The 19,842-nt window shown below is 37.0% G+C and overlaps 1 protein-coding gene across 6 annotated transcripts in view; it reads right to left on the bottom strand.

Moving 5' to 3' along the window:
* The window catches only part of grip2a (glutamate receptor interacting protein 2a), a 75,469-nt gene that overhangs the window by 7,396 nt on the left and 48,231 nt on the right, over positions 1 to 19,842 (bottom strand). For all 6 annotated transcript variants that reach the window (XR_014603008.1, XM_084086983.1, XM_084086980.1 and 3 more), the window contains 17 exons: positions 18,272 to 18,407; positions 14,756 to 14,901; positions 13,916 to 14,002; positions 13,019 to 13,094; positions 12,198 to 12,343; positions 10,216 to 10,363; positions 9,401 to 9,555; positions 5,623 to 5,745; positions 4,639 to 4,809; positions 4,300 to 4,486; positions 3,217 to 3,362; positions 3,024 to 3,104; positions 2,725 to 2,788; positions 2,468 to 2,613; positions 1,996 to 2,140; positions 1,651 to 1,790; positions 1,334 to 1,525 (listed from right to left, as the gene is read on the bottom strand). Coding sequence is in view for 5 of the 6 variants with exons in the window: in XM_084086983.1 (XP_083943109.1) it covers positions 1,334 to 1,525; positions 1,651 to 1,790; positions 1,996 to 2,140; positions 2,468 to 2,613; positions 2,725 to 2,788; positions 3,024 to 3,104; positions 3,217 to 3,362; positions 4,300 to 4,486; positions 4,639 to 4,809; positions 5,623 to 5,745; positions 9,401 to 9,555; positions 10,216 to 10,363; positions 12,198 to 12,343; positions 13,019 to 13,094; positions 13,916 to 14,002; positions 14,756 to 14,901; positions 18,272 to 18,407 (2,289 nt within the window). In the remaining variant the exon portion in view is untranslated. The remainder of the gene's footprint in view (positions 1 to 1,333; positions 1,526 to 1,650; positions 1,791 to 1,995; positions 2,141 to 2,467; positions 2,614 to 2,724; positions 2,789 to 3,023; positions 3,105 to 3,216; positions 3,363 to 4,299; positions 4,487 to 4,638; positions 4,810 to 5,622; positions 5,746 to 9,400; positions 9,556 to 10,215; positions 10,364 to 12,197; positions 12,344 to 13,018; positions 13,095 to 13,915; positions 14,003 to 14,755; positions 14,902 to 18,271; positions 18,408 to 19,842) is intronic.

Here is a 19,842-nt window from a genome sequence, read left to right as displayed (position 1 = left end):
TTGGTGCCAGACGGGCTGGTCTGAGTATTTGCTCAGTTACTGGGATTTTCACGCACAACCATTTCTAGGGTTTACAAAGAATGGTGTGAAAAGGGAAAAACATCCAGTATGCGGCAGTCCTGTGGGCGAAAATGCCTTGTTGATGCTAGAGGTCAGAGGAGAATGGGCCGACTGATTCAAGCTGATAGAAGAGCAACTTTGACTGAAATAACCACTCGTTACAACCGAGGTATGCAGCAAAGCATTTGTGAAGCCACAACACACACAACCTTGAGGCGGATGGGCTACAACAGCAGAAGGCCCCACCGGGTACCACTCATCTCCACTACAAATAGGAAAAAGAGGCTACAATTTGCACGAGCTCACCAAAATTGGACAGTTGAAGACTGGAAAAATGTTGCCTGGTCTGATGAGTCTCGATTTCTGTTGAGACATTCAGATGGTAGAGTCAGAATTTGGCGTAAACAGAATGAGAACATGGATCCATCATGCCTTGTTACCACTGTGCAGGCTGGTGGTGGTGGTGTAATGGTGTGGGGGATGTTTTCTTGGCACACTTTAGGCCACTTAGTGCCAATTGGGCATCGTTTAAATGCCACGGCCTACCTGAGCATTATTTCTGACCATGTCCATCCCTTTATGACCACCATGTACCCATCCTCTGATGGCTACTTCCAGCAGGATAATGCACCATGTCACAAAGCTCGAATCATTTCAGATTGGTTTCTTGAACATGACAATGAGTTCACTGTACTAAAATGGCCCCCACAGTCACCAGATCTCAACCCAATAGAGCATCTTTGGGATGTGGTGGAACGGGAGCTTCGTGCCCTGGATGTGCATCCCACAAATCTCCATCAACTGCAAGATGCTATCCTATCAATATGGGCCAACATTTCTAAAGAATGCTTTCAGCACCTTGTTGAATCAATGCCACGTAGAATTAAGGCAGTTCTGAAGGCGAAAGGGGGTCAAACACAGTATTAGTATGGTGTTCCTAATAATCATTTAGGTGAGTGTATACTATATATTAAATCTCAACTGCCTGATTTTTTGTTGCAAACTATAAGGGTATGCAGCTGTAAAGGCATGAAGAAGATATTAACATTAACATTAACATCATGATTTTCTGTAAAGCTGCTTTGAAACAATGTGTACTGTAAAAAAAGTGTTATACAAATAAATGACTTAAATTATATCTTTAAATTTCCATGGATCCTTCAATGACCTCAATAACAGAAAACTCTCAGGACATATTCCACATTTCACTTTAGCCAGCCCTTGGTCACATTCAATAATGTTATTCTTCATCTAATCCCAGGGGCTTCTGTACCTTGACTTCCATAGCCGGCGTCCAGGGCCGAGCTATCCCATGAGTCCATGGCTGAATCTAGACTGGGCGGTGTGGTCAGGCGGTGAAGTTCAGAGTATTTACCCCGCCTGAGAGAATCTGAGCGATCGTCCTCCATGTCGCTCACGCATGAAGCCGTCCTGGACGGGCTGCCCCTGTCCGACTCATAAAGTGCTGGAAAAGAAAGATGTGGGTCGCGAGGACAAGCATTGATGCATTATTCATAGACATGCTCTTCCCAGTGGATTATATGTCGGAAATGTTTACATGCATACATACATCTTAATTCTGACACTTACGATCAGATCGTTTCTTGATCTTGAGCGTAACCGTGTCTCCAGCGGTCTGCAACAGGTGGATGGCCTCGCTCAGAGGTTTCCCCTTTAGACTCATGTTATTGATGGCCAAGACACGGTCGCCGATATGAAGAGCGCCAGTCCTTCACACACACACACAATCTCATGTATTAGTCAGATAACACTCACTGCACTGCAGTTCCCACACTACCCTCTAGAGATCAGATGTGAGCTTGCTGTTCACGATGTCAGATGATGTGTGTTATGAAACATGCACATTTGAGCGTGTGTATTATTCATGTACTGCTGCACGAAGCACTAGATGAGGTTGTGAGTGTTTGTGTGCACCTGTGCGCGAGGCCGTTGCGGGTCAGGCTGGAGATCAGGATGGGATTGAAGGGCTCTTCAGTGCCTGAAATGGTGATTCCAAGAGGACCTCCGTGTCTCTTGAGCTCTACTGTGAATATGACCGAACCTGACGACTCTAATTCATCTACAATATACAGAGACATACAGAAGTTAAAATGGCATAAATGAATAGGTTAAGAAACAGTGTAATTTATAAGATTTAATTAGTGTTATTTTGGTGTTACTTATGTAATATTATATTATATATTAATATTTTTAATTGGAAGCAAAAATTGATGCACCTTTTGATGGAAATAACTTCACAACATTTATTTCCATCAAGAGGTGCATCAACCTTTGGTCAAGATCTTGAATTGACAGTGCAAGAGTCTAGCACTTTTTGGTGCCCATTAATTTCTTGCACATTAGCATTTCTTAAAGAATACACACACAAACAAACATACTCACTCACCCAGGTTGTCTTCATCTTTCTGAATTCGCAGTTTGACCATCCCCTCGGCCTGCTGGAGGACCATCATGGCCTCTTCCATCCCACAGTTATCCAGCCGAACATTATCAACGGCCAGCAGACGATCACCTGGCTCCAGGGTTCCTATTCTATTATAAAAGGCCATTTCACATCAATCAGTGAACAAGAAACATCACATCTATCAGTTTGCCTCTTTAAAAGCAAATTAATTGGTTTAATGTGTTGTACTGAAGGTTTACCTATGTGCAATACTGCCTCTCTGTATCTCAGAAATGATCAGAGGTTTTCCTGGCTTCTTGCTTGCTATATATCAGAATTCATGGGAGCAGGAAATTTTGCATTATTGCAAAAAAAAATTATGCAATTACCACCTTAAATATTATATATAATATTATATAGACAGCATTGAATGCTATGTGCCGAAATTACTATTACAGACAAAAATTGCATTTAATATTCATATACATATTGATATCTTTATGCATTTGGACTGTAGAATACTATGGATCAACAGCGCCCCCTGTTGTTCATCACTCACCACTGATCGTAATGCCAAGCTCCACTCCATGTCTCTTGGGCAACTTCACCTGAAATGTGCCACTGCTGGGAATGACTGATTCTGAGAGAGATACACAAGATCACACAGAATTATACATCAAAAATCTGTGTGTTCACATCACATTTAAAAACAACTTGAATTGCTGATTTTTGATTGAAATGACATTTTGTACCTGCGACATCAAACTCCACCTCCAGCGTGACCTTATTGGCCAGAGCTGCATCTCGGAGCAGCTGATTGGCTTCTTCCAGAGTTCCTTCCTCAGTGGGAATTCCATTAATAGAAAGAAGTCTGTCTCCGACTTGTAACAGCCCACACCTTGAATGCAAAAATAAATTCAACATGCATTCAAAGAAGACACATGCACACATGTATAACAATACAAGAAAAGAGAAGACAAAGAATATATTATCAATGATTATAAAAAAAGATGCTATATATATATATATATATATATATATATATATATATATATATATATATATTTATTTATTTATTTAAACAAGTGTATAATACCATTCAAAAGTTTGGGGTCTGTAAGGTTTTTTTTATGTTTTTTAAAGAAATCTATTTTCCTCACCAAGGCTGCACATTTATTTGATCAAAAACACAGTAAAACATTACTACAACTTAAAATGTTTTAACATACTTTAAAATGTAATTTAATTCCTGTGATGTCAAAGCTACATTTTCAGCAGCCATTACTCTAGTCTACAGTGTCATAGCTTCACATGTTGAAAACAGTTGTGCTGCTTAATATTTCTGTGCAAACTGTGATTTTTTTTTCTTTCAACAAACTTTGAATTTATGTGAAATAGAAATTTTTGCTAAATTACGTCTTTTCTGTCACTGTCGATCAATTTAATGCATCCTTACAGTATTAATTTCTTTAAAAAAATGATTACTGACCCCAAACATTTGAATGGCAGTATAGCTTGTAAACATGTTGCCATCATCTATTGATCAACATTACTTAGACTCAATATTTATATGTAGTTTAAACCTGCTGGATTGTTTGTGTTTTGATACATTGGACTTGGGACGCCAATAGAATGATAGCAACTGTGCAGTAACATCTTCAACCCTGAACTGAGCTGTGACAGGTGATCTTGGTACTGTGCCAAATCAACATCTCAGCCTTCTCACATGCTGTAAGACATGTAAATGTACATACATCTATCCACAGGCTCTAAGTGTACAAGACAATGGCGTCAGCATGCATCGCATCTACAGTTGGCCAGCAGCGTCCTCTCACCTTTCAGCAGGTGTGTCAGGCTCGATAAAGCGGACACAGGCAGGCGCTGACAGGGGTTCTGTAGCAAACACTCCCCCCTGTAACTGCAGCCCGAATCCAGTAAGAGGATCTCCTCTCAGAAACACCTCACTGGTTTCTAGATGCACCACCTGACCACCGGCACCCACTGTGCTCGATGCCAGAGACACTGAGAGAGAAGAGAATGAGCAACCTTTTTTGTATTTGACAAGTACAGTAATGATAGATAGATAGATAGATAGATAGATAGATAGATAGATAGATAGATAGATAGATAGATAGATAGATAGATAGATAGATAGATAGATAGAGTTCACTGACAGGAGCTCTTGTGGTCTTTTCTCCGGTGTCTCCTCTTGCTGACAGTGCAGCGAGGGCTGGATGGGTGGGATGGCAGTGTGTTACTGGGGTAGGTGTTGGGATACGTTGACTGGGTGCCACAGTTGTAGCTGTGAAAGCCTGAGGTGTTTGCAGAGATGCCAGATGTCACAGCTGGAGGACAGAGAAGATTTGAGATTGACAGTGCTGGAATCGCCATGTCTAATCGGTGTGTGGTTGTGTGTGGAATGGAATAGCATATAGTATACAGTATGAGTGACAGACAAATTGTAAATAATTAGCATTATGTATTTTAATAAAATAAATAAAAATAATAAATAAATAGATAATTTAAGCGATTAAATAAAAATTAACTAATAAACAATCATGCAAATAAATAAATCAAAACTAAGAAATGAACAAACATGCAAATTAATAAATATTCATGACTATTCATGCTATTACTTCAAGTACATCGGCAAAAACAGGAAGTTGCACAATACATTGTGGAATACAGTATTTCACATAGTACGCTGTGCTTTCTATATTAAACATTTTGGCAAATGTAGTACAGAAGGTCTTCCAGGTGTACATACTGCAAATAAAAAAAAAAGTATAAGTAATAAATATGCCATTCTGACCGTACCCTACATGTCATCCTGAACCAGTTAAGCCTGCACCTCAGGCAATTCATTAGATTAAAAATGATTAAAATGCATCATTGCATCTGGTTTATATATTTAGCCCAGTTTCACAGACAGGTCTAAAATGCATGTTTGAGCAGAAAGCAACTTGCTCTGACATATCTTACAAAATATCAGTGCCATTGTTTTGTCTCAAGATGCACACCAGTAATGTTTGTTTTTTAGGGCATGTTGATAAAATCTACTTAAACGTCCTAATTGAACTATACCTAATCCTGGCTTAATGTAAGCCCTGTCTGTGAAACCAGGTCTTAATGTGACAGGACATTATGAAGACACTCACATCGGTGTGAGGGTGTAGGGGTGGTGTGACTCCAGGCTGAGGGTGTTTTTTGGAAAGGCGGAGGAGCGCTGGTGTAGTTCTCACTACAGTCCCACTGGCGCTGACTACTCCTCTGGACACGTACTGCAGGGAAAACATAGACAGACACAAAATGTCCGGTAAATTGGTTATTTCTGCTGAAAACATGCTTAATGTTACAGCACTCAGGCTGATATACGCCTGTAGACAGATCTGATGTAGACCGAATGTCAATGATCAGTGAAGCAGTGCGGATCAGAGGGCTGAATCCGAGACGCTGCTCATAGGCATGCGCTTCGTTCGCTCCTTTACACATTTATTCCCCCCATTTCTTTTTCTTTCTCTTACATTTTCGGGCCAGCTCTAGTAAGGCTGACAGCAGTGGAGGAACCATCTTAAAACTCTCTCTTAGCTCACGTTTGGAAACAAATGCTCTGCAAGACAGATAGAGGACATTGTTTGGGATTCTGACAGACACAGATCCTTCTGACACTATACAGCTGTGTCACTAACGATGCTTAATTAGACATGCAGCGTGTCACACTCGTTAGGAAGAGCCACGCCCATCAGACAGAGAGACATCTGCACATCAAAGAGGTCCTGTGCCTTTCTTTTCTTTCTTTTAGTTTATCTGTTTCTGATACTGAGCTTTTAAACAATAGAAAGGAATAGTCGTGCTTTTTAGAGCCTCCAAAAAAAAATTAGGCACTGGTCAAACATTCACTGTAACAATGTAATATTTGTGACATGTTACTTGCAAAAAATAGTATATTGTCAGAATGCATGGCTACTGAATGGCCATTAAGATGGTATTTACAGCTAGATGGTGTAGTTATGATATCTACCAGCAGAGAGTAACTGGACTATGCTAGCCAGCCAAACCTTGGTTGAATATTGCACATTTTTGCAAATATAGTAGTTGGTCTAACAGGTATTTTCTTTAGATTCAGAAAATTAGCATCATATGCATAGTAAACATAGTATATATACTGAACAATAGAACTATGTCATTAAAACATACCCAAAATATCATGGAATGAGTGTTTCCACTGAAATATTTGTCAACAGTGTTGTTATTGTTAACTAAAAAATTTTATGAAATGAAATAGAACTAATAAATATTTCATTTAAATATTGAAGAACTTAAACTTGAATAGTAACAATGACAAAAATGACAAAAACACATAAAATCACTAATACTTTAACATTAAAATGAAAACTAAAAATATTAAAATAAAACTAATTCAAATACTATTACATACTATAATAGTATATAATTAATGCTAAAATAACGCTGTTTGTCAATCTAACAGGCCACTAACCTTTCATTTCAAGTGTGAATGAACCAGAATAAAATCTGTTGACTTCCAAGAGACAAGAAATTATTTAAAAGATATGTTTGTTCCTTTATGAAATCTGAGCACCACCTGGAGAATTAAAAATGTAAATGGTGGAGGTCATGTTACATTATAATGAAAAATATAGCGGACTACAGTTTGAATGGTTTAACTTTTGTATATCGTGTTCTATGTTAAATACCATTGAAAAATTTGTATCAGTAGGATTTATATGAAAGAAATTAATACTTTATAATGTTACAAAGGATTTTCTATTTCATAAAAACACTGCTCTTTTAATAATTCCATTCATCAAAAAAATCCTGCAAAAAATTATCTCAAAACTATTAAGCAGCACAACTGCACAATTGATAATAATAAGAAATGTTTCTTGAGCAGCAAATCAGCATATCAGAATGATTTCTGAAGGATCATGTGACACTGAAGACTGGAGTAATGATGCTGAAAATTCAGCTTTGATCACAGGAATAAATTACATTTTAACATATATTCACATAGAAAACGTTTATTTTAAATTGCAATGATATTTCACAATATTACAGTTTTTACTATATTTTTATCAAATAAATGCAGCCTTGGTGAGCATATGACAAAAAGCGCTTTTGAACTGAGAGATTTTGAACTGTAATGTATTTTATAACATACTAGTTGGCAGTATTCAGTATATACTGTACTATACGCTATATAATGCTAGTATTCCATTCGGTACATTCCTCAGTTTTCAATTCTGCAGTGTGGAAAATGACTCCACATATGAGATTATTCTGACAGATGAGCTGCCCAGTGAGCTCAAGCTTCAGAAAGAGAGGACGCAGGTGTACAAATCACTTTATAACGGCTGTGCGCCTCTTCATATCGCATTTCTAGAAAATCCAATGATACAGTCAGAATGCGGTTTTCTAGTAACACGGTAAAGCCAGAGTGAAGGCTCTGAGCTCATTGTGTGTGTGTGTGTGTGTGTACTCATGTCTGTAGGGTAGGGGAAGTCTTGCCTGCAGTGCTCCTCTGCATATTAAGAGTGACTCATGATACTTGTAAGAAAGTGGCCCAAAGCTGGATACCAACAACCACTACAAACCAACACTGGCACACATAAAGGTCAAAGAAAGACAGAAAGAGAGAAGGAGAAAGGAAGATGAGACAAGGATAGAATCCAGCAAGCGTAAAGAAGCAGATGTGAACTGAATTCCTTCTTTAAATATGGAGAACAAACACAAATAGGATCTGAATAAAAAAATAGAACTTATAGATGATGCTCTTATTGTGCTAATGCTGGCAGACAGGCAATCAGTCTGGACGTCCATCTTGTTAAAAACAAATGCAATTTGCATAGTGCTAACAGCGCTGTACATAATGATTTTATTTTTTACAATATAAAAATAGTATGTGGAACAGTCTGGTAAAAATATGCATTTCAAACTGTATGCTACGGTTTTTGTCAGGTGATCTCACTATATTGAGTTTTTTTTTATTTCAGCAAGTGGTGTCCAGATAAAATGAATAAATAATATGTGAGACGGTCTGGCAAAACAATAAACATTTAAACTGTAGTATGCCATGTTTTTGGTCAGTTTTTAATTTAGTAAATGGTGTCCAAATATAATAAAAAATAAAATAAATAAAAATTATGTAAAATGGTACTGCAAAATTAAACATTTCAATGCTATGATTTTAATTCAGTGGTGTCCAAATATATTTAAAAAAATTAATAAATAGTACGTGAAACGAAATATAAACATTCCAAACTGAATGCTAGTATTTAGTCAGTATTTATTTTAGCAATTTTAGCAAGTTAGTCCAAATATAATAATAAAAAAAAAATCATTAAATAAACAAATAAAATAAATAAATAAATATGTGAAATGTATTGCAAAAATAAATACTTCAAACTGTAGTATGTTACATTTTTTGGTCACATGATCTCACTATGTTGAGTTTTTAATTCAGCACGTGGTGTCAAGATAAAATAAATAAAAAAATAATAATAACATCTAAACTCTTGGAAGTCTGATGAGTCATAAAATAAATGTTTAAAAAATTCAGTGGATTATATAATTTTTTTAATATATTATAATTATTTAATATATTTTAAATTAATTTTCACACTGGAAATGGTGAGTCACCTCAAGTGCAGTGTTCTGTGTAGTAAGCTCTATTAGTAGGTCATCTGGATATTCCATGTAAACAGAAAATTTGCACACTACGTATCTGCATAGTATGTATAGTCTGCACAGAATTAGTATGAGTAGTATGCTCTTGCAAACAGAGCCAAAGTAGAGTTGCTTGTGTATAAATTCAGCAAGACACATCTAGATTATCTAAGCATGTGAATATCAGTCACTATGAGCTTTGAGCACGTGTTTAAAGCGATATGTTTTGTAAATGCCAGTGTGCCTGCAGACCTGCGTCATGTGTGCTGAGCTGAGACGGCAGGATCTCTAGTTTGGTGAGCTCTGAGGAGCTGGACAGGAGCTGTTGAGCCTCCATCAGAGAGCAGTGCTCAGTGCTCATGCCATCTATAGCCAGGAGAATATCTCCTACATGCAAAGCACCACATCTGAGAAAAACAGGGAAAGACAGCAAGAGAGAGACAGATAGTGGTGGTAAAAAGGAGAGAAAGTCATCTGTGTTGAGCAAAGCAAGAAACAGCGAGAGTGAACATGACATCAGGCGAGAAGGTGTGAGGTAAAAAAGTGACTGCGAAAGAAGAGGACTGCTAAATGTTTATTATAGATATATGAAGAATAGAGATAATGCAAATATAATGATTAGTAATATAAATTAGAGGTCGACCGATAGTGTATTTTACCGATACCGATATTTAGGTTTGATTTTTGATACCGATTTTTGCCGATAACGATAGTTCCACCAATCAACTATCAGTACCGATATATCGGCAAAACCGATGAATCGGTCGACCTCTAATATAAATATGATTTAATGTTAGGCAATTATATGTACACAATTTTTTTTAAACAATATTTATTTAAAACTATGTAAAGCCTCAAAAAAATATTTGACTATAAGTTGATCTGCATTATCCATTTATGAGGCTATTAGTATGTTTTGGAGCCAACAAGCTGCTGATAATCGGTCAAATATCAACCAATTGTCCAAATAGTGACAGAATAATCTGCTTGGTAATGTATTTGTGTATGTGATTCTTTTCATGTATCGTTGGTTCTAAACGTGTGTGTTTGCATTTGTGTGTGCTCACCTGTCTGCAACACTGGCAGGCTTGATTTTCTGGATTGTAATGACCTGTTTGTTCATGTAGAGGGAGGTAGTGAGACTGAGTCCCAGTACTGATCCCGCGGAGCGCGCGATGTCCACCTGCAGCGGCCCGGAGGACTTCTGGACTGAGTCTGATCCGAGGCCAAACCAGAACCAGAGAGAAGCAGAAAGAGGAGGTATTTCAGTGCTAATTCAGAAATTAGAGAGAGAAGGAAACCACCAACCATATGTTCATTCTTTTTTCAAAACGGTAACAAAACAAACCTTTCTGTTTCAATAGCACACACTACCATTTAATAATGTGGAATAATGTGGAAGATTTTTGTTGTTTTTTATTTATTTTTATTTTTTTAAATGTTAAAGGGATGGTTCGGAGTAATTTCAATCTAGGGTCCTTTGCACCATGACCTCGAGCCAAACACCCCCCAGAAGCTTTTTTTTCCCTTGGTCGAACATTATTAAAGTTAGAGCTTATTTAGAGATATCAGCCGAATGGCTTACTGCAGGCGCTAATGGATCCAAGGTTGTATCTCGTAAATTACCCCACTAATAATGCCCAGAATGGTACCAAACTTCTACAGTAGTACAAATAGGTTCTGTACTCATAAAACGAGGCATTGGAAAGTTTTTAAGTACATCAGGAGTTTATTTAAATAACACTTGCCTGATGGCTAATGCTACCACTAACCCGCATGTCGAGGTCACTTCCGTGATTTGGGAAAAGCCCGTAAAAGTCCTGACAGAAAGCGATGCATAAGGATGTAGTGTAACAACGCCCAGTTCCAGGAATGCACTAATATTTTGTTGGTAGTAACCGGTTTGCAACAATTATTAGTTAACACTAAGTTTTGTTTTTTTTGGAACTGGACGTTGTTACACTACATCCTTATGCATCGCTTTCTGCCAGGACTTTTGAATACGAACCATCCCATTAAAATATGATAAAACAGTAATATTGTTAAATATTTTTAAAATTTAAAAGAGATTAAATTTAAAAATTTAATTTTCTATTTTAATATTTTTTAAAATGTAATTTATTCCTCCACATGATCCTTTAGAAATCATTTTAATATGCTGATTTGCTGCTCAATAAACATTTATCATTAATTTCAGTTATTATAATTTTTTTTTCAGGATTCTTTACCGAATAGAAAGTTGAAATGAACCGCAGTTATTTTAAATAGAAATCTTCTGTAACATTATAAATGTCTTTGCTGTCACTTTTAATCAATTTAATGCATCCTTGCTAAATAAAAGTATTCATTTCTTCTTTCATTCAAACACCCAAAAAAACAACAACTTCTGAACAGTAGTATAGGAACCATTTGATGGGTTATATTATCTGGGTTAAATTTAAGGGTATGTTTACACGACAACAAAAAATGTCCCCGTACAGAGGACAACGTTGTCAAAACTATCCCCGTTCACATGGATCCGCGAAAACGACTAAAAACGCTGTATTATTCATGCCAGGCCAGTAGTTGGCGATGTCACTTTGTAAAGAAACACAACGTGCCTGTCGATTGAACAAGCAATATGCATGCGCATGACATCACTGCTGTCGTATATGAACGGCCAATTATATACCATAAAATCTTTGCTTTTTTTTTTTTATAAAACGCTGTGTAAACAGCCCCTAAGTATCAACTTTGTCTCAGGTGTTCCTTTTAAAATTCCTAATGAGAAATAAAAATGAAGCAATTACTGACATACAATAAAGCAAATCAGCATAGAGCTTTAAATGTAATATGCACAGCAGCTCCGATCAGCTGCTTTTTTTGGAGGGCTTTAATCTCACTGCCGTCCAGGAGAAGCGAAAGAGAACTCAATGGTGTTTTTTCTTTCCTATGGGAATGTGGAGGGGAAGTGGAATATGTTTCTACTTTAATTAAGGCCACATGAGAGTATCTGTGCACACAAGCATACTCAAGTGTGTGTGTTGCGTGCATCTGTGTGTCTGCTCACCCATGACCATGATGTCGTACTCGATGAGGAAGAAAGCCTCCTGGGTGCTCTGCATGATCAGGGTCAGAGCGTCAGCATGTTTCTGTCTGTTCACAGCAACACCGTTCACACTCAACACACGGTCGCCCGCTCGCAAGGTTCCCTCTCTGACAGACGGAGAAACGTGGAGAGACGTATGGAAACACAAAAAGACAGCAGTAGGGATGAGACGTGAATGCAGACGTCAACTAGAAAATAAAAGCATCCTTTTGCATGAACAATAAGCATAGTGGAAGTGTAATTATCAAGCAAATCTAATTCACTTTAAAGCATTATGTTGAAACAGGGTGCTTTCATATGCATGCATGTTTTATCTGCTTGTGTGTGTGTGTGTGTGTGTGTGTGTGTGTGTGTGTGTGTGTGTGTGTGTGTGTGTGTGTGTGTGTGTGTGAGCGCGCTTCGGGCTGTGTTCTACCCTTCTCACTCATTTTAATGTCATCAGCCTATGCTTCAGTTAACATGTGTGCCTCCAGAACCAGCTTACAGGGTTCAACGATCACACACACACACACACATACACACAACATATAGAATGCTCTCATAATGTACACCAAATACATCATATCTCAGACAAAATAAAAACTCTTTATGGAAATATACGGACAAATAACCTAGACGGATGCACAGAGACGGCACTGATGTGACACACACACAAAGACGCAGAGAGCTTCACGATGATTCAGACATTGTGCTCATTAATAAGCAGAGATGTTCTGAAGGGCCTTGTCTTGTGGTATGAACGTGTCTCACACACACACAGATTGTAGTCATCGTGGTCTCACCTGTCTGCGGGTCCGCCGGGCCTGACGTAGGTCACCGCTAGAGGTCGAGCCTTATGCCAGTCCTCGTGAAAGCCCCCTGAAAACATGTGAAACGCACACCTGACTATTGCCTTTAGTGATAGTAATAAAATGCAGCTGAACACATACGCACACACACACACACACACAACTTGCTGCCCTTGAGAATAACACAAATGCTTTTCAATAACTTTTTCTTTCCAACGAACATTTTTTCTGTTGTATTAGACCTGGAATATTCTTAGAAATATAATTGCAAATAATAGATCAAATCCTCATTTATGTATTTGTCCTCATTTTAAGGGTCATAACATTTAAAAACACATGAAATATTAATGCCAATACATTTCAGATTTCTAAATTTCAAATAAATTCAGTTCTTTTGATCTTTTTATTTATCAAAGAACCTTGAAAATAATGTATCACAGTTTCCACAAAATATTAATCAACTGTTTTCAACATTGATAATCAGAAATGTTTCTTGAGCATCAAATCATCATATGATTTCTAATGCATAATGTGACACTGAAGACTGGAGTAATGATGCTGACAATTCAGCTTTGATCACAGGAATAAATTACATTCTAAAACATATTAAATAAGAACAGGTATTTTAAGTTATAATAAAATTGCACAATATTACTGTTTTTACTTTACTTGTAATCAAATAAATGCAGCCTTGTTGAGTTTTTATGATTTCATGCATTATTAGCACGAACCCCAGTTTGGGAAAGCTGTTGTTGTATTGAACCTGGATTATTTCAAGCCATCATTGATGTATTTTTCCTTAATTCAAGGGTCATAACATCAATTTAAAATGAAAAACACATGAGATGTTAGGGTAAAGACATTTCAAGCTGTCTGATGGTGATTCAGTACCTCTCAGAACGAAGCCAAAGCTGTTGCCTTCTTTTTCCAAGCACACTTCGATAGTTTTAGAGATGACGCCACAGAGATTGCTGGGAGCTAAACACACAGAGAACAGCTTGAGTTACTGTCACAGGAGGATGAGATACAGCTCTACACACTGAAATGTACATATGTTTACTTTCACAGGACCATAAACACTAATGCCACAATACAATTACCACATATAACTTGAGGACTCTGCTGAAAAGCCCATTTACATTTAAGTACTGTTGCGGCACTACCGTGATCAGCACAGCAGAATCAGGTACTTTGATATTTATACTGTACTACTCACATATTTACGTTCTATGGTGTTTGCTTCAAAGAATACTATACCAATCAGTACTTAAGGTACACTAACAATAGTTTGGGGTCTTTTTTAAAAGAAATTAATACTTTTAATCAGCAAGGATGCATTCAATTGATAATAAATGACAGTAAAGACATTTATAATGTAATCAAAATACATTTCAAATAAATGCTGTTCTTTTGAACTTTATATTCATCAAAGAATCCTGAAAGAAAATGTATTCCACAAAAAAGATTCCACAAAAATATACGCAGCACAACTGCTTTCAGCATTGATAATAATAAGAAATGTTTCTTGAGCAGCAAATCAGCATATTAGATTAATTTCTGAAGGATCATGTGACACTGAAGACTGGAGTAATGATGCTGAAAATTCACAGGAATGAATTATTTTAAAATATGAAAATTTCAATAATATTACACAATATATATATATATATTTTTTTTTTACTGTATTCTTGATCAGATAAATCTGAATTGTGGAGATGCGTGTGTCCGTACCGAATGGAGGCAGCTCGTACTCCACCTCCAGCACCACACGCTCTCCAATGTTCTTCAGCATGCTGATGATCTCATCATGTCTGAGCTTGGACAGGTTTATCCCGTTCACTGACTTTATGTAGTCTCCGACATTGAGCTGGTCACTCCTGGTAACACATATGGAAGATTGAACAAGATTATTATTATTATTTTTTTTTTTATGTACAGTATACAGTGATAAATTATGGTAACATGCATAGTAGATTCTTAAGTTTCTTATTTATCTGTCTAGGCAACAAGTCTTTTTTTTTTTAAGTATTTAATGAATGTATGTTTTTTAAAGCATTATTTTCCTTTATATTACATGATTATTTTGTAATACCTCAAACAGTAGAGCATGTCACTAGCAATACCAAGATCATGGGTTAAATTCCCAGGGAATGCAAGAACTGGAAAAAAGTCACCTGGATGCAATATACTCTACGTCGCTTCGGATAAAAGCACCTGCTAAATGCATAAATGCAAATTATGTGTTTTGCACAGGCCCAAGTTTCATGCAATGATACGTGCCACTTTTATAATATGAAACCTACATTTAGTAAGTCCTTTTAAGGCAAATCAGTTAATTCATCGGCCATCTTGGAAAATGCTAATTAAATCAAGTGCAGCTCCCAACAGCACAGTTTTTTGTGAAGATTATGTTTCAAAACTATATTTCAAATCACCTGTAAGATCTGACAACAATAGTAGGCCTCTTCATTTCAAATTACAGTAAAAAAACTACACAAAACCTCAAAAACAAGTGACTCTTTTAACTAAAAGCATTCCCAAAGCCGTTATATTAAGCATTATATATTGAGCCGTCATATTAAGCATTGCAATTTTCCACTTTTACTGTTTCTCATAAGACATATACAGAAATATACAAGCAGAACATACACTACAGTTCAAAAATGTGGGGTTAGGGTGATTTTTAAAAAAAGAAATTAATACTTTTAGTCAGCAAGAACACATGTTGATTTCTGAAGGATCATGTGACACTGAAGACTGGAGTAATGATGCTGAAAATTCAGCTTTGCATCACAGGAATAAATTACATTATAAAATATATTCAAATAAAAAAATGTATTTAAAATTTTAATAATGTTTAGCATATATAATGATGCTGATAATTCAGCTTTGCATCACAGGAATAAATAATTTAAAAAAAAATATTCAAATAGAAAACTAAATTGTAATATTATTTCACAATATTAATGTTTTACTGTATTTTGATCAAACAAATGCAGATGAGCATAAGAGACTTCTTTTTAAAAAAAATCCTACCAACCCCAAACTGAATGATAGTGTATAAATATCTACTATTGGCAATGACATTCACTTTATCACCTTTAACTCTCATTCACAGATCTAAATCCAAAGCACAATATTAAATCCATATAATACGGCTGCACTGACTACACAACATGGTAAATCATCACTATACTGCTTCTGCTGCAGAAAGGTGTGTGTTTGCGTTGTGCAGCAGGTACCTGTGTTGTGTGAGTGTAGATATGTGTGATGTTAGTAAAGCTGACTCCTCATGTGCTGTTGTAGAAGCTAATTTAAGCCGCTGATGTCACCCAGCACTGGGACTTTGCCTGTAAGCATTAACTGAGACAACGACACATGCTCGGCACCGGCACAATGACGACACACAAGAGTACTTAATTTACACGTGAGTACACAACCAAAGGCAAAACCAAACACATCATTTTGTGATTCTGCATAATTATGCACTGGAGTTAAACAGCATTAACACACATAATTACAGGCTTGCATATCTGCACTAGACCTTGATAAACTGATAATATAAAAGCATTAGCTGGAAACTCAAACACAGAATCACAGGGTTAAATCACCTGGCTGCAACTCTGCATGCAGGAATATGCACATCAATCGTGTGTGTGTGTGTGTGACAGAAGGAGAGCGGTCACGTTAGGACTGCGTCAGCCTGTCACACTAGAGGCTGATGTGAATGAGCAGCCCACATCCTGAGGACACACACACACACACACACACACACACACACACACACACACACACACACACACACACACACACACACACACACACACAAGAGCAGCTCAGATCCTGAGGTTAAAGAGCCGTGTGAGTAAACATGGTGCATCGCACACACTACACATCATTGAGATACTATAGTTGTTATTCACATTTTTATTTCACAGTTTTTTTTTTGGGGGGGGGGGGGGGGTGATCTTGTTATTTAAAGAAATTACATAAAGGATTCAAAGGGATTAAAGGGAATAAAGAGAAATAAGAATGGTAAAAGAAGTTCTAGGTCTAATTGTAGCCTATCGTGAAGTAAGCAATTTAAACTCTTCGCAAATAATATTTCCCTTTCACACATAGATTCCAGAAAACACACAGATAATGTGTCCCGGGATTTAACCCGGGATCGCTTGATTTGGGTTCATTCACACTGCCGGTGATTTTCTGGAATCTGTGAATGCGTTCACACACCCCCCTGTAAAGAAGCGTGACATCAGGATGTAAAGTGTTTCCAGACATTTTTCGTCCTTCCTTTGTTCCTTGATGAACACAAACTTTCTTCTTTGTTAATGTGCAATATAAACGTTGGTCTGCATTTAAAAGCCCCGGTCAAAGAGTCGCACCATAACTACGGCATTGCGACGTATTTTTTCGACGTATTTATCACTATGACACACCTCTTATGACATTGGTCCTGCCTTTTGTTCACACAGGGCTCAGTTACTCGGTCCCCATCCCGGGATCAATCCCGGGATGTGTTTGCGTTCACACAGAAGGCACTCTAGCAATTCTATGGCAATTTTCTGGGATCAACGCTCTGTGTGAAAGGGGCTTTAAAATATGCACACATTCACTCTTGTTTGTATGTCTTATATGTAAAAAACACAAAATGTTTCTTGTCTCATCACATTCAGTTATGAATGACATGGATCATGTAAATAATAGCATCTTTTCAATTCAAAATATAAAAATTCCCCCCAAAAGTTGAGTAGTTTGCATCACTATATTACTGTGGGTTGTTGAACATATCCATCGTTGTCAAATATTAAATGTTTAGCGGCTTGAATCTTACCACACACTCTTTCACTGTAAAAACTAAAAGCGTGGCGTTGGAATTCACACTCGTCTTCAGTGAACAGTAAGCCCCGCCTTCTTTGAACAGTAAGCCCCGCCTTCTTTGATCTGATTGGCCATTATTTTGACCTTGACAAGCGCTGTGTTAGACCGCTGAGGCATTCAACCTAAACATTTAACTTTTTAAACTGTTTGTCATCCTAACAACAAACAGAGCTGTGCGTAATGGAGAGCAGTATTTACAATATCAAAATATTGGGTGGACAATTCGTCCCATCAATGCCTATGGTGGCTACAGCCCTGAAAAACACACATACTGAACACACAACTGAGAGCTGTGAAAGAGCTGTAATTAGACAACCTTCAAGAAATGAAATGTTTCAACTGGCAGTTGAGTCACTGATTTCTCACCGGGCCGCGAGACCTCCTGGTCTCAGGTTTGACACTCTTGGCTTGCCGTCCTTGTCACAACCTCCGGAGATCGTGAGGCCGAGACTGCTGCCCTCTTTTTTAATCAGTTCCACCGTCGTCACACCTCTCTGCTCATCTGTGCGTACACAAACACACACAATGAACACACATGCACCAGCACATGGACGTTCGCAGCAGGTAAGTCACCCACGGGGAGCTTGTGAAGCCATGCATTGTGACATGGAACTCAGATTCATTTAACCATTTCATGAAGGACAGATGGTAGTACTGCAGTGTGTGTGTGCAATACATTTATACATTATGCGAACAAACAAGGGTGATTTTCTCAAACCATGTCCAAGCAGTGTAAAAACTAACTTTTTTTATGAAGAAAAACATTAGACCAGTTTTCACATTGGACACTTGGAATCAGCCAAAAGTGTGTGTGTGTGTGTGTGTGCAGTAATATTTTGGAATATTACTGCAATTTAAAATCACTGTTTTCTATTTGAATAAATTTTAATGTCCAATTTATTCCTGTGATCAAAGCTGAATTTTCAGCATCATTACTCCAGTCTTCAGTGTCACATGATCCTTCAGAAATCAATATGCTGATTTGCTGCTCAAGAAACATTTCTGATCATTATTGATGTTGAAAACAGTTGTGCTGCTTAATCATTTTGTGAAATTTAGTTTTTACTGTCACTTTTGATCAATTTAACATCCTTGCTGAATAAAATAAAATGATTACTTTTTTTAATTTCTTACTGAGGCTAAACTTTTGAACATTAGTGTATATATTTTTAATGAGGAAAAAAATTGTGTATTGGTATTTCTTTGTCACAAACAACACAATTTATCACAACAGTACATACTTTCTTAAATTAACACAAATATTATATATGATTTAAGAAAATTAGAAATAATTTACACTCATGACAGGACCCCAAGATATTTTGGATGAAGACTTTATAATTACTCAAATAATTATGACAGAATAAAGACAAATTGTCTGATAGCTTTTATAAACAGTTATGCGTTGTGCATTGGTTTCACAATATTCACTTTAATAACATAAAAACTGAATCTCTTTGATTCATATGTATTAATATCAGTTGAATGTATAGTTATTTTGTGTTTTTTGCACTAACAAACAATACAATACACATTTTCGTAAAATACCACAAATATTTAGATAAAGAAAATATAATAAATTGCACTCATAACAGTAATGAGGACACCATTATTGAGATTATTCTATTGCGCATGACAAAATGAGGAAAAATATTCTATAATGCTATTTATTAGATAATTCATCATTACTGCTGTTAAATCTCTATAGTGACTCTCTGATAGTGAGTGTCAGTGTGTTAAATCAGTAAAGACAAAATAACTGACACTATTTCCTCACAAGCCCAACGGATAAAGAGAAAAGACTGAGGGGGTATAGACATCAAATATCAGCATTATCACAGCCGAACAGTCTCTTCACCTCAAGGTACGAGACACTGTGTGTGTGCTGAGGCTCGCAGAACTCCTTCCTAAAGAGCCTCAATCTAGAGCCGAACACA

This window comes from Abramis brama, assembly GCF_963993115.1.
Source record: "Abramis brama genome assembly, chromosome: 16".
NCBI classification, from domain to species: domain Eukaryota; kingdom Metazoa; phylum Chordata; class Actinopteri; order Cypriniformes; family Leuciscidae; genus Abramis; species Abramis brama.
The sequence above is the reverse complement of the archived record's forward strand: the minus strand, read 5'-3'. Positions and strand labels throughout refer to the sequence as shown.